Below are 14,056 nucleotides of genomic sequence, written 5' to 3' on the forward strand. Positions count from 1 at the left end.
CAGCACATGCCATATCAACCTCATCACTCAAGAGGAAACTCAATCAAACAGATCAAAAAGAGATTGCAGTCTAACAAAATCAACATTCAACACCTCAAACAATGGAATGATGCATAATTTCTTACCAAATTGCAATGGCTATAATATTTAGTGTTATTTTCCTTGTTTGGACATTACACACAGCAAACCCCACAATTTTTCTTACACAATAGCTCTCATCATGAGCATATTTCTCTACTTTATATTTTTTTCCTTTTGAGAAAATAGTCCCTAATATATTTTTCAACTAATATACCGTTAGTCTTTTCTCAAATCAATGGAGAATTAATTATTAGAAAGATTATCATAATTCTTTCCTCGTATTCAGAAGCTCATTTGAGCATTATGATTTGGACTTCTCAGGAGGCTGGTAGATAATTGGTCACATAAAATAAATAAATAAATAAACTCTTTGGTTAATGTAATTGTATGTGAAGATTGCATAAGTACATCAAAATATCTTCAACATATGTGAAACTTAATCAAATCAAGAGAAAGATCACTAGCATCATCATTCAAATTGATAGTGATAGTTAATCACAAGATTCAATATCATGCTACAAGACCCACATATTCCAAAAATTATGTCACAAGAACAGAATCAACATAAATTAATCACTAATTTATTCATCACAAAAAAGAAACTATATATGTCTAGTTGTCTCTCCAAGTTTCTCAAATCATGTCTCTTGCCGAATGATTTTATCAACAAATTATTATTATTAAAAATAATAATAATAAGTGCGCCTATTTCCTTAATTTAGTTTACCAAAATTATGATTTTGTCATCCCTTATCAATTTCAAAACAAGAATCAAAGTATAATATCGTTCAAAATTTCTACACAACACAACTCATTCATAAAGAACAAAGCAAGTTAAAAATCCATTACCCTTTTAATTTCGTACCCCTTCATTCATTGAATCCAAGCTAATCCAAAATATCAAATTTAAAGTTCCTCATCGACATCCAAAGAGATGGCTTTCTCCTCAAATAAGAACGTCATGCATCATTGCCTCCACCGACATCCACCACGAATTTCAATCGGGATTCTTTAAGTTCCAAATTGATCGATTGACTGAAATGATCGTAAATGTGGTTTCTAATTCGAACTCGATCATGAGATGTACCTTTTCAAATTCGATTAAGTGTTTGTCCGACAACCAAATCTGGTTTGGAACGATTGTAAAGATGAGAATGGTGCGAGATCCGTCGACGATTCCGATGTTCTTGATTCAATATGGAGAGGAAGATCAAAGATGGAGGTGCAACCGATCAGTATTCTTTATTTTATTTTACTTTCAAATTGTTAGACGTCGTCAATTCCAGATCTCAATCATTGTTGTATTATGGAAGATCCACTGCCTTGAAAGCAAAAACGACGCGACCTCGGTGCTAAATCGCCAGAAGCCGGTTGCTCCCCAAGGTTAACACAACACCCTTCTTAGATGTGCACTCATCGAAGAATGATTAGAATCAAGGGAAAATTTTGTTAAGAATAAATCATTTTAATATAGAGAACTATCATGTCAAACTCAAATTTCACTCTATATGGACTAAGACAACCATTTTTCCCTTATATAAGAATCCAATAAAAAATGTATTTCTAAATTAAATGTAAAAAATGTTTCAGATTTTAATTAAATAAAAAACATTTCAGATCTGAATTAAATATAAAAACGTTTCATATCTAAATTAAATGGGAAAATGTTTCACATCTTAATTAAATATAGAAACCTTTTCAAATTTAAATATGAAAATACATTTAGAAATCTTTGACTATTTTATTACAAGTCATTCCAAGAAATGACTAATTGATTAGTCATTCTCAACACATCCTACTTGTCACTTTGGCTGACATTTGTTGGATCTTAAATTCACACACACCGATGAGAAATCCACTTCAAATTTTCACTAGATATTATTAAATGTTCATAATTTTAGTTATTTTATTATATTTATTTATTTTTACTATATTTATATATTATTGTATTATATTTTCTCCATATTTGTTGTGCTCCTCAATTTCACACTAAAAACAAGAATTTATCAATTATTGAAATGTTTCAATATATAATGTAATTATTGCTATCAATCGCAACAATTATTAACAATGTCGCAATATAACCCTTGCAATAAACATATTTGTAACAATTTGTACATAGTTAGCAAACCGCTACATTTGAATATTTATCACAACAATTTTAAAAAATTTGTAAACAAACTGCTTCGATACGTATAAATAGCAACAGTTTTGTTTGTGTCGTTAGAATCCACTGCAAATCTATAAACCCTCGCGGTATCATGCTGCAAAAATAATTGCTACAATAGACATATTTTCTTGTAGTATGAAAAGTAGATAAAAACAAGTTTACTTTTTTTCCCTCCTAAAATTACAATTACTGGAAATTATTTTAAGAGCTATAACAAATCTAAATTATGATTTATTATTTCAATTATTTTCGTATTGATAATTAATTTATAATTTATTGAAATATATTTATTTAAAATTCTATAGGATTTATAGGAATTTCAACTAATTTTGTTTAATTCAAATTATTTGATGAGTATAAAAAAATATTTGTTATAAATAAATTGTGTCAATTAAAATTTAAAAATAGATACACATGACAAAAAATTTCTCATAATCTCATTGCAAGTCTAATCACAGACGAGGTGTAAGCTTGAGTCTACTTTGGTTCATAAATTAAATTGCACAAATTTAGTATTAAAATTTAAATTTACTCAGCTTTGAAGTTAATTAACCTAACATCGTAACTAGCTTTTTCGTCTATTAATTTTTTATGATAATTAATTCAAGTCATATATTGTTGGCACTAAAAAATAGACAAAATTCTAAAAATCCAAATTTCTCATTCTTTTCCACCAAAATTGCTTTTTTTTTTTTTTAAACAATTTAATGACTCTAAAGAACCATCACTCTTTCCTGACTAGTAATTCTAGTCCTAAACTAGTGACATGAAAACTGTCATAATAGTAAAAAAAAATCCAAAAATTTGTCTTTTCTTGCCAAAATCACATATTTTTCATTTTCCTACATTTAATAACTGTTATTTATAGCTATAAATTCGTGACACAGAAAAAAAACTATCATAAACTTCAAAAAATCCAAAAGAAGCTTTATTTTTTCCTACAAAAAACGCTCAATTTTGGCTTTAGTGACTTTCTTTTCTCTCTTCTAAACTGATATTAAAGATCCGTTTAATTTTTCCCTCTTCACTCTCCCCCATTTTCTTTTTCCTCTCATTCTCACACTTCCCTCTTCAGACACTCTTCTTTCTCACTTCTCTCTTCCAAACCCTTGCCACTAGGTAGCGTAACCCACGCCGTCGTGCAACTCGTGCAGGTCTGTCATGGTGTAGATCTGGCTTCCGTGCAGGTCTGTTCGTCGTGCAACCTGCGCCGCCGCACCCAGTTGCCCCGATCTAAAGTCCAGATCTGAAGTCACCTGGATCCGTGTGCCGCCGTTCATCGTTTGTCCAGATCAGTATGCTTTTCTTCTCTTTCCTCTCTTAAACTCACAACAATTTTTGTACTTATGTTACGCCTCTCAACTATTTGTGTAAATGTCTCAATGAAAGCCAATTGCGGTTTCACTTCAATATGTCTCTCTGCTCCTAGATTTAGGCCTTTTTATGTGTCTATGACCTTTGAAATTCAATTTGATTAATGGTTCTCTTGTATACATTTGTTGAAGTATTGGCAAGAGGCGTTGCCAAGAGTTGCTCCTGCGTTGGGTATGCGTGAGCAAGAGCAGTGAAAGCGAAATGTTGAGCGCAAGGTGCTGGGTAGACGATCATGTAGCAAATGGGTAGCACTACACGATGAGGTAGATGATCGTGTAGAAATACGGGGAGCTAAACGATGAGGTAGGCGATCGTGTAGGTAGGCGCTGGACGATTGTGTAACAATGCAGGGAGCTAAATGATGAGGTAGACAATCGTATAGCAGATGTGTGGAGCTAAGCGATGCGCTAGACGATTGTGTAGATATGCGCGGGCGCTAGACGATCGTGTAGGCGAGTGTTGGACGATTGTATAGAAGATGCGCAGGAGCTGGATGATTGTGTAGGCGGGCTCTGGACGATCGTATAGTAGATGCGCGGGCACTAAGCGATAGACTATACGATGACACTACGCGATGGGCATGAGCGCTAGACGATGAGCAGACGCGCTGATCCGTGTGTTGTCATTCGTCGTTCGATCTGAAGTTCTCCATTCGTCGTTCGTTTAGATTAATATGCTCTTCTTCTCTTTCCTCTCTTAAACTCACAACAATTTTTGTTCTTATGTTATGCCTCTCAACTGTTTGTGTAAATGTCTCAATGAAAGCCAGCTGCGGTTTCACTTCAATATGTCTCTCTGCTCCTAGATTTGGGCCTACTTTTTATGTGTTTATGGCCTTTGAAATTCGATTTGATTAATGGTTTTGTTGTATATGATACATTTGTTGAAGTATTGGTAAGAGGCGTTGCCAAGAGTTGCTCCTGCGTTGGGTATGCATGAACAAGAGTAGTGAAAGTGAAATGTTGAGCATAAAGCACTGGGTAGATAATAGTGTAGCAAATGTGTAGCGCTACATGATGAGGTAGGCAATCGTGTAGGCGGGCGCTGGATGATCGTGTAGCAATGCGAGGAGCTAAATGATGAGGTAGGCGATCGTGTAGGCGGGCGCTGGACAATCGTGTAGCAATATAGGGAGCTAAACAATGAGGTAGACGATTATATAGTAGATGTACGGAGCTAAGTGATGCACTAAACGATCGTGTAGATATGCGTGGGCACTGGACGATCGTGTAGGCGAGTGCTGGACGATCGCATAGCAGATGTGCGGGCAGTAAGCGATAGACTATACGGTGGCGCTACCCGATGGGCATGAGCGCTAGACGATAGTCGTGTTGCGCTAGACGATGAGCAGATGCACTGATCCATGTTCTGCCGTTCATCGTTCGATTTGAAGTCCAGTTCTGAAGATCTGAAGTTCGCCGTTCGTCGTTCGTCCAGATTAATATGCTCTTCTTCTCTTTCCTCTCTTAAACTCACAACAATTTTTGTTCTTATGTTACGCCTCTCAAATGTTTGTGTAAATGTCTCATTGAAAGCTAGTTGTGGCTTCACTTCAATATGTCTCTCTACTCTTAGATTTGGGCCTACTTTTTATGTGTCTATAGCCTTTGAAATTCGATTTGATTAATGGTTTTGTTATATATGATACATTTGTTGAAGTATTGGCAAGAGGCATTGCCAAGAGTTGCTTTTGCGTTGGGTATGCGTGAGCAAAAGCAGTGAAAACAAAATGTTGAGTGCAAGGCGTTGGGTAGATGATCGTGTAGCAAATGGGTAGCACTACACGATCAGGTAGGCGATCGTGTAGGCGAGTGTTAGACGATCGTGTAGCAATGCAGGAAGCTAAACGATGATGTAGACGATCGTATAGCAAATGCGCGAAGCTAAGCGATGCGCTAGATGATTGTATAGATATGCGCGGGTGTTGGACAATTGTGTAGGCGGGCACTAGACGATCGTATAGCAGATGTACGGGTGCTGGACGATTGTGTAGGCGGGTGCTGGATGATCGTATAGTAGATGCGTAAGCGCTGGACGATCGTATAGTAGATGCATGGGCGCTGGACGATCGTGTAGGCGGGCATTGGACGATCATATAGCAGATGCGCGGGTGCTAAGCGATAGACTACATGATGGCGCTACGAGATGAACATGAGCGCTAGACGATGAGCAGACGCACTACACGATAGACGGAATGCTAAGCGATAGACGAATGAATTAGACGATAAAACGTCAACGTTAAACGATGGAGGTAACGATGGGCACGGTAGCTAAACGATAGCCTATGCGCAAGACCGTTTACTAAACGATTGAGTGACATGATGGGCCGCTGGAGCTAAGCGATAGATGCAGGAACTAAACGATTGATTGGCTTGAGAACATGTGCATTATGCTAATTAAATACACTAAAAGAATGTTTGACTCAAAGTTTTAATAAGTTTTAGTTGATGACTCACAGTTTTAAAAAGAAGATTCTCTCATTTATTCAACTATTGAGTTTTCTTGTTTGCAGGTGCAACAAAGGAGTAAAGATTTAGTATCGCAACCTCTTTATGTTTTTTCTTGGGGAACTCTAGTAAAGAATTTTGCCTTGAATGTACCACTTATACACATTCTCAATAAACACGGTTAGTTGAATATGAATTCTGATCACATTTTCACTTTCAATCCTTTGTCTTAAACCTTTTTTGTTTGTGATCCTTTGAACAACAGTGTTTTGATAAAGATACCTATAACCAGACACTGCTGAAGCTGGGGGGGTCTATTCAAGAAGAATTATGAAGGGATCCATACTTACCAAGTGGAGAGGGACAGTAAACTCATAATGTTTGTATTATTTGTAATTTGTGTTTTCAAGGGCTGAATTATTGTACGACCTTTTAAATTATAATTTTATAGCAGAATTTTTGGATTAAATGTAATAGATTTGCAATCCATACATAAATAATATGTTATAGCCACAACGTTCGATGATGATGTATCATGTTATATTTTTTTACCAAAAAAATGGATTAGGCAATGGAATTTAAAAAAACGGACAATAATTAATAAAACGGACAGATTTTGGGCTTTAATGTCGGTCGAAACCAACATTAAAGGGCATTAATATCGGTTGCAAATTTCATTAAAGGGCTTTAATGTCGGTTGCAACCGACATTAAAGACAGTGTTATTAAAGCCCTTTAATGTCGGTTTAAAATTGACATTAAAGACAATCAACATTAAAGGGCTTTAATAACACTATCTTTAATGTCGGTTGTCAATCGAAATTAAAGCCCTTTAATGTCGGTTTAAAACTGAGATTAAAGCCCGAAATTCTTCTAGTGTTAGCTACTGTTCAATAATTGGACATAATTATTCATTTATCTTCATTAATTTTTTTAACCATTTTACAATAAAAGGTATTGCTAGCCACTTAGTTTGACAAATATTTTTAAAGTTCGACAATGGATTTTCTAGTTTAATTGAAATCTATTGTCATCATGTCATGTCCTAAGTTTGGTAAGGTTACTTGGGACGAGATGTGACAATTTTTCTTTTTTATTTTTCCTTCTATTGATTGTTTGTCTTACATTAGGTATATCAAGAATTTTGCAAGATCCGTGTAAATTGCGATGGTTGTTCTATTGAATTAGTCATTGAAAACATGTTGAGACAATTATTAAAGTAATCTACTCGCAATTTATGTAGAGCATATAATGGATCTTTAGATCATCATATTTAAAATGATGCCTCAACTATCTATCATCTTTTTTTTTTTTTTTTCCTTCTATTCATTTGTCACTATTGTTGATGAATGAAAAATATAATTATAAAATAAAAGGCTAAGGTATTTTGACTTGGTAAAACAATAAGACATGGAAAATTCCCCACCCACATGTTTTCTTTTTTAGAATAGGTGATATTATTATACAACAACAAAGGGGATCCCACAGTCCGGGATCAAGGCATCAAAGCAACAAAGCACATGTAAAGACAGGGCAAGAAAACCAAAACAAAGCCAACAGTATAAGACTAGAACAAAACCAACACAAAAACGCAAACCTGCAAATCAGTAGAAAGAAAGGCAGAGAAAAGAACCCAAAACCCCATAAACAAGGGGCTACAGCAAAACAGAGAACAACGTGAAGTTCAAAAGAAAAAAACATCCGTACACACACTAAATCAGACCAAGAAGGTCAACCCGCTAGGAAGTAGCACGAGCACGAACTACAGAGACCATAAGGTGAACTAGAGCAGAAACAGACCTCGGTTGACCTCCATGCAGCCCTCGATTATGCTCTTGCTAGATGTAGTATATGGACGCACATCAGAAAATATGGAACAACTTAATATGCACCCCCTTACCTGACCTCATTTGGCACAACCAACTCAACTATACATCCCAACCAGTCGCCCGATGCGTCGAACCCAGCTGACGCAACACACTAGACCAAACCTCTCTCCCAAACCCACACTAAAAAAATAAACGATCCCTTGACTCCATACCTCCCCCATATAGAAGACACCCCCCTCTGACAACACACCCCAACTCCTCAACCAATCCTGCGTACCCAACTTGTCCTTCACTGCCAACCACGCACAGAAGGAATGTCGCGGGATACCGCCCCCCGCCCACAAAATACTAGCCCAAGACACCCTAGGACGCCAATGACGTATACTCTCCCAAGCACTAGCGATAGAAAACCGACCACTAGCATCCGACACCTAAATCCAATAATCCTCTCCCCTCACCCTAGGCCCTACTGCCTTGATAAGACTCCGATCTCAAGCAGCTCCCAAAACATTGTAGGTAACCTCTAACTCCTTCACCATCCATGAACTCCGACAACCACACTTCCAAACTACTCCTTGCATTATGAACCACCGTAGACTCGTATGAATCCAAAATCGCACCCCCCTGCAGCCAATGATCCCATCAAACAAAAAAAGACTGTCCATCGTCAATCATCAAACGAACAAATGCTTGAATCTATCTTTACTTTGCAAGATAGCTTTCAAGCACCAAAACCTCCCAACCTCACTCCTAATAGCCCACAACGACCGCCTGTGCAAAACATACGCCTCTACCCACGTCAGCTATAATGATCCCAATTTAATTAAGAGAAGCCAGAACAGCTTCATAAAACTTAATTACATAGCTTGTGCATATTTTTTTTAATATAATAGGGATAGGTCGGAGAGAAAGAGCTGCTTAATAAAATAAAATAAGGCTTTTTTAAGATCCCACCCACATGTTTTCTCAATAAAATAAAATAATGATAATGATAATAGTAATAAAATGAAATAAAATAATCTCACCGATCTGTGGGGGAGAAAGAGCCGCCTTAAAAGCTTTTTTTTCGAAGGATGAGCGGCCTTAAAAACAAAAGGGAGGGGACTATTAATGAATTCCTACCTATTAGTTAGCTGGTTCATTTATTATTTAGTAACATTTATTGGAGTAAGGACAGTATTAATACTATAATAATCGTTTCTTTTTACACGAAATACTATTTTATATTTTCAATTACCTATTATTAATAATATTTCAAAACTCTTATTTAATATGATATTTATTATTTCATTTTTCAAATTAAAATAACTTACTCCTCAAACATATATCATTACAATCCAAATTAAAATAATCTAGAGCCCTAACACAAACTATAATAACCAAACTCTTGACTCCAAAGGACGTCCCTTTAGAATATATTAATATTTCCTCTCACATTGCATACTTTACTAAATTTTATTTATGTACTTATTAGTGGTTTTGTTTATTTTTATTTTTGTTTTTTTAAAAATATACTTTTTTTTCTTTAAGTTTCAAATTTAATTTTTATTTCATCTGTTACATTTTTCTTTAATTTGAAGTTCAATTTTCATTTTTTTTAAAATTAAGTCTATTTTCTCTTATTTTTTACAATGTTTTGTATTTTTCTTAAATACAATAGTTGAATTCTTAGCCAAATTTCAAAAACAAAAACAAGTATTTGAAACCATTTCTTTAATTTTCAAAATCTTACTTGATTTTTTAAATCATTGGTAAAGAATATATAATAAACAGATAAAAGTATTATTTATAACATGATTTTAAAAATAAAAAAATCAAACAAATGGGTACAAAAAGGAGCTTTTAAGTTTTGCTATTTTCTTTATATTCTATCAGTGTTTTACACTTTTCCTCTCGAATTTTTGCTAAGATTGTAAGTAAACTAATTAAAAATAATTATGATGTAAATTTTTAAAAAATAATTTAAATAGTAATAAAAAAGTTAGAGAAAAATAAATTTATTAGAATTAAAAATAGGTTAAATCAAGGAATAGATATTGAATTAAAAAGAAAAAAATGGTGAGAAGGTAAAGTAAAAGCATTGTGAAAGCTGAATAGAAAATGAAAGCAAAAGTCAGTAGTTGGAGACCATTCCAATGCTAACGTAGCGGCTTACGACGCAGGTAGCCTCCGCCTCACGAAACCTTATCCCTAACAAGTCCTATAAATGAAAAGAAAAATCCGGTGTCCTTTTCATGAAGTTGGAAGAAAATAAAAATGGGAGAAGAAGAAGTGCAGGTGTTTGGTTTCCGATCAGGTCCGTTTAGTCTGAGAGTGGAATTGGCTCTTAAACTCAAAGGCGTCCATTACCAACACATTGACGAAGATCTGCTGAACAAAAAGAGCGATTTGCTGCTGAAATACAATCCAATTTACAAGAAGGTCCCTGTTCTTGTTCACCATGGAAAACCCATTTCAGAGTCTCTTCTAATTCTTGAATACATCGAAGAAACCTGGACAGAAAATTATGCCATCTTGCCGCAACATCCCCATCAAAGAGCTCTTGCCAGATTCTGGGCTAAGTATATTGATGATAAGGTTCGTTAAAAAGACGCTAATCATTTTTGCTCCATTTAACGTTGATTTGTTTTTTTCTTAAAAAAAAATAAAAAAAAAGAAAGAAAAATGATGTTTTTAATTTTCAGTCTTTAAAAAACAAAAACCATACGTGCTTTATTTTTCAAATTTATGTTTATTTTTCTTCTAAATTTCATAATTTTCAAAATTTGTATATATAGTTAGTGTGTCTTTTAAAAGTGTCTCCAGAATTTTATATAAAATGATTGTTTCTAGAACTTTTTAAGGATAATAAATAACTGTGTAGTAACATTTTTGTCTATAAGTGATAGACTTTGTCACTTATTTTTATTAGCAATACAATCTATTTCTTATAGATTTTGAGAGTTGAATTTAGATTTTACTATATTCGTAAATTCTTTTGCATTATATTGTATCTGTTGATATTTGTGGCATGATCATTATATTTGTAACGTTTCCTTTTCTCATTAATAACCCAATCTAAGTACATGTAAATTAAAGCGATTCGAATAGTGTTCAAATAGAACAATCTTATTGTCTTCGTGTGTTATTGATGAGTTTGGTAGGAGAAGAAAAGTTTCTTCTCTTCAAAACTGTAAAATTGTGAGATTTGGAATAAAATATTCTGTGGGATCATCACATGTATGCATATTATTCATCTAGAACAACTTTGACCCAAAAAAAAGAAAATTCAACAATGTACCTAGAATTCATGTATCTAGAAAAATAAAAATTCATACCTGTGTACCATAAATCTAACTGAATTAATTTCTAACGAATTCAAGTATTTTCTTAGAAATGATGAAAACTATCGTCTATGATTATGAAATAGGGTCTAACAAAGAGTATCGTGTTATTGAATTTTAGATTGTGCCGGCGGTACAAAAAGCCGCGAGAAGCAAAGAAGAAGAAAGAGAGAAGAGTATAGAAGAAGCACATGAGGCATTGGAACCACTTGAGAAAGAGCTTAAAAACAAGTTTTTTGGAGGGGACAAAATTGGATTTGTGGACATTGTAGGCCTCATTTTAGCGTGCTGGATTCCTGCCACTGAAGAAGCTGTAGGCTTTGAGTTGCTATCACCACATAAGTTTCCAAATCTAACCAAATGGAGTCAAGATTTTGTGAACCACAGCATTGCAAAGGAAGTTTTGCCTCAAAAAGATGCTCTTGTTGCCTTTTTGAAGAATGTTGTGTTTGCTCCAAGAAACTAAGACATGAAATTGAGAGTGAAGAGTTGTTATGTTCAGATTACCTTTTTTGCTTTGTTTGTTGTGTGAAACTTATATGGGGTGTAAGTTTTTTTTTTCTCCTTTCAAGTAATTTATTATATCTAAATAAATATGAAAGTCTTGGTTGGGAAAAGAAAATCGATGGAAAAAATAAATGTTGCGGAAACAAACCAATGTATTAATCTTTGTTAAATAAAGAGAAGAAATGAGCGAGAGAATGGGAGAGAGCGAGATTGGCTGAGTGAGAGAATGGGAGAGAGCGACATTGTCGAGATCCAAGCTAGCGAGAAGGTTGGAGAGAGCGAGATCCTTAGCGAGAAACATGGAGAGAGCGACACTACCGAGAGCCAAATGAGCGAGAAGGCTGGAGAAAGCTAGATCCTTAGCGAAAGTGGAGAAAGCGAGAGTTTGAGCGAGAAAGTTGGAGAGAGCGAGAGTAGAAAGAGCGAGACCAGCGAGAAAGTGGGAGAGAGCGAGAGCAGCCTGAACGCCTCATTCGAACGTCACGCCCACGCGATCGAAGGAAACCGCCTATGCATTGAACGGCCGGGCATTTATGTGTTGAATTTGGCCACGATCTTATAGATTATGCATTGAAAACCCTAAATTGAATACAAACAAAGCTTGAAGACGTAAGGGCAAATGTCAATTAAAATTTAGGTGTCCGATTAAGAGAAATTCTTAAACCCTAAGAGATTGTGTTGGATGCGTTTGGGAAGAACACATTGAACCAAGGTGAAGTCAGCTTACGTTGATAAAGGGAAGATTAAACATTTGGCCATGCAGCCAAGTAGGTGGTGTCAACACCATAAGAGGTTTGGACGCCTATAAATAGAGCTGTTGGGATTTCATTTTCAAATCACAAATCATAAAATTCGTAAAAAGAGGGGGAGAGTAGAGTGCATGGAACAGTGAGGGTGGAGGAGAATGCATCAACTTGAGGCGAGGAGATCTCCCAATCTACTCGAGCGTTTGATGTAATTCCAAAGCCATCTTAAAGATAAGAGAGTCTAGTGTTCATTGTGAGGCTTCCGGAGAAGAAACTCTAAAGAATTGGGCTGGAGAATAAGAGAAAAACAGAGAGGTCGAGCTATTGGGTAAGCTGGGTCAGTCTTGATGTTTGGATGATTCCGGCTAAACCATAAAGAGTTATGAGCTAAGATTTGATGGTAAGCTTCTTGAGACATTTTAGAATAGTTTTGTAGAAGGAAGTATTTTAAAATATTGTTTAGAACTATGAGTAATCTAAGCTGTAAATTGGATCTTGATTCTAGGGGTAAAAAGGGAGCCCGAGGTAGAAAAGAGAACTATTAGAAAGGCTTCTAAGCAATTAAGGTGAGTGTTATAGCTTTGATCATTAACACATAGTGTGAGTGTTATAGCTTTATAGTTAATATATGTTGTGAGTGTTATAGTTTTGATAGTTAACATATGTTGTGAGTGTTATAGTTTTGATAGTTAACATATGTTGTGAGTGTTATAGATTTATAGTTAACATATGTTGTGAGTATTATAGTTTTGATAGTTAACATATGTTGTGAGTGTTATAGCTTTATAGTTAACATATGTTGTGAGTGTTATAGTTTTGATAGTTAACATATGTTGTGAGTGTTATAGTTTGATAGTTAACATATATTGTGAGTGTTATAGTTTTGATAGTTAACATATGTTGTGAGTGTTACATTGCTTTTAGTAACTCAGTAGATGTTGTGCGTATTATGTTGCATGAGAAAATACCATCCCTGCTAGCATGATAATTTTGCTAGGTTAGTAGGCGTGGTGAATGTATGTCACTCCAGAGCATCATTTGTTAGCATGATAGTTAGGTAAAGTCAGTATATTTGGTGAATAGTGCGTGCTTTGTTAGTCAGAAAGTACAGTAGAGTCCATTGTGAATATTTACTTAAGTTAGAAGAGAAATGCATCGTAAATACTGTAAAGCCATGATATTGTTTGTATGTGACTATGGAAACTGCGATTATGCCCAGGATGTGGTTAGCATGCTTAACAAAAGGTGCTTGGCGGGAAAATTGGTTGGCTTCGGTCGGCGGGAAATTATAGTCGATGACGACTGGCGGGAAATGTGGTCAAGTACTTAAGCATGACTAGTGGGATAAATAAAATGGTCGATGTGCACATTGGCGGGAATTGGGGTCATAGGAAGGTTTCCATAGGTGATTGCATTGATTGATGATAGGATATGCTTGCTATGTGTTGATGTTGGAATACAAATTAGTAGCCGCGTGATTATGCCATTGATTGCACTTGAGTTCAGTGTGAGTGCCAACATGTGATTGGTTTCCCAAAATGATGATTTTCAAAATGAATTTCATCTTAAAAAGAACAACT

The 14,056-nt window shown here is 35.2% G+C and overlaps 1 protein-coding gene across 1 annotated transcript; it reads left to right on the plus strand.

The window, feature by feature from the left end:
- The first annotated feature begins 9,987 nt into the window (after positions 1-9,987).
- On the plus strand, positions 9,988-11,845 carry LOC120072561 (glutathione S-transferase U8-like). The gene is made up of 2 exons (XM_039024952.2): positions 9,988-10,477; positions 11,345-11,845. The coding sequence occupies exons 1-2, from the start codon at positions 10,157-10,159 to the stop codon at positions 11,687-11,689; spliced, it is 666 nt and encodes a 221-aa protein (XP_038880880.2). The 5' UTR covers positions 9,988-10,156; the 3' UTR covers positions 11,690-11,845.
- The last annotated feature ends 2,211 nt before the right edge of the window (positions 11,846-14,056 follow it).

The sequence above is a fragment of the Benincasa hispida genome, chromosome 3 (genome assembly GCF_027475165.1).
Source record: "Benincasa hispida cultivar pf3 chromosome 3, pf3_genome.v1.1, whole genome shotgun sequence".
Lineage (NCBI taxonomy): Eukaryota > Viridiplantae > Streptophyta > Magnoliopsida > Cucurbitales > Cucurbitaceae > Benincasa > Benincasa hispida.

Coding starts and splice junctions, on each gene's coding strand:
- LOC120072561 (XM_039024952.2), top strand. CDS start 10,157: ATGGGAGAAGAAGAAGTGCAGGTGTTTGGTTTCCGATCAGGTCCGTTT. Junction 10,478..11,344: donor CTAAGTATATTGATGATAAG/GTTCGTTAAAAA, acceptor ATTGAATTTTAG/ATTGTGCCGGCGGTACAAAA.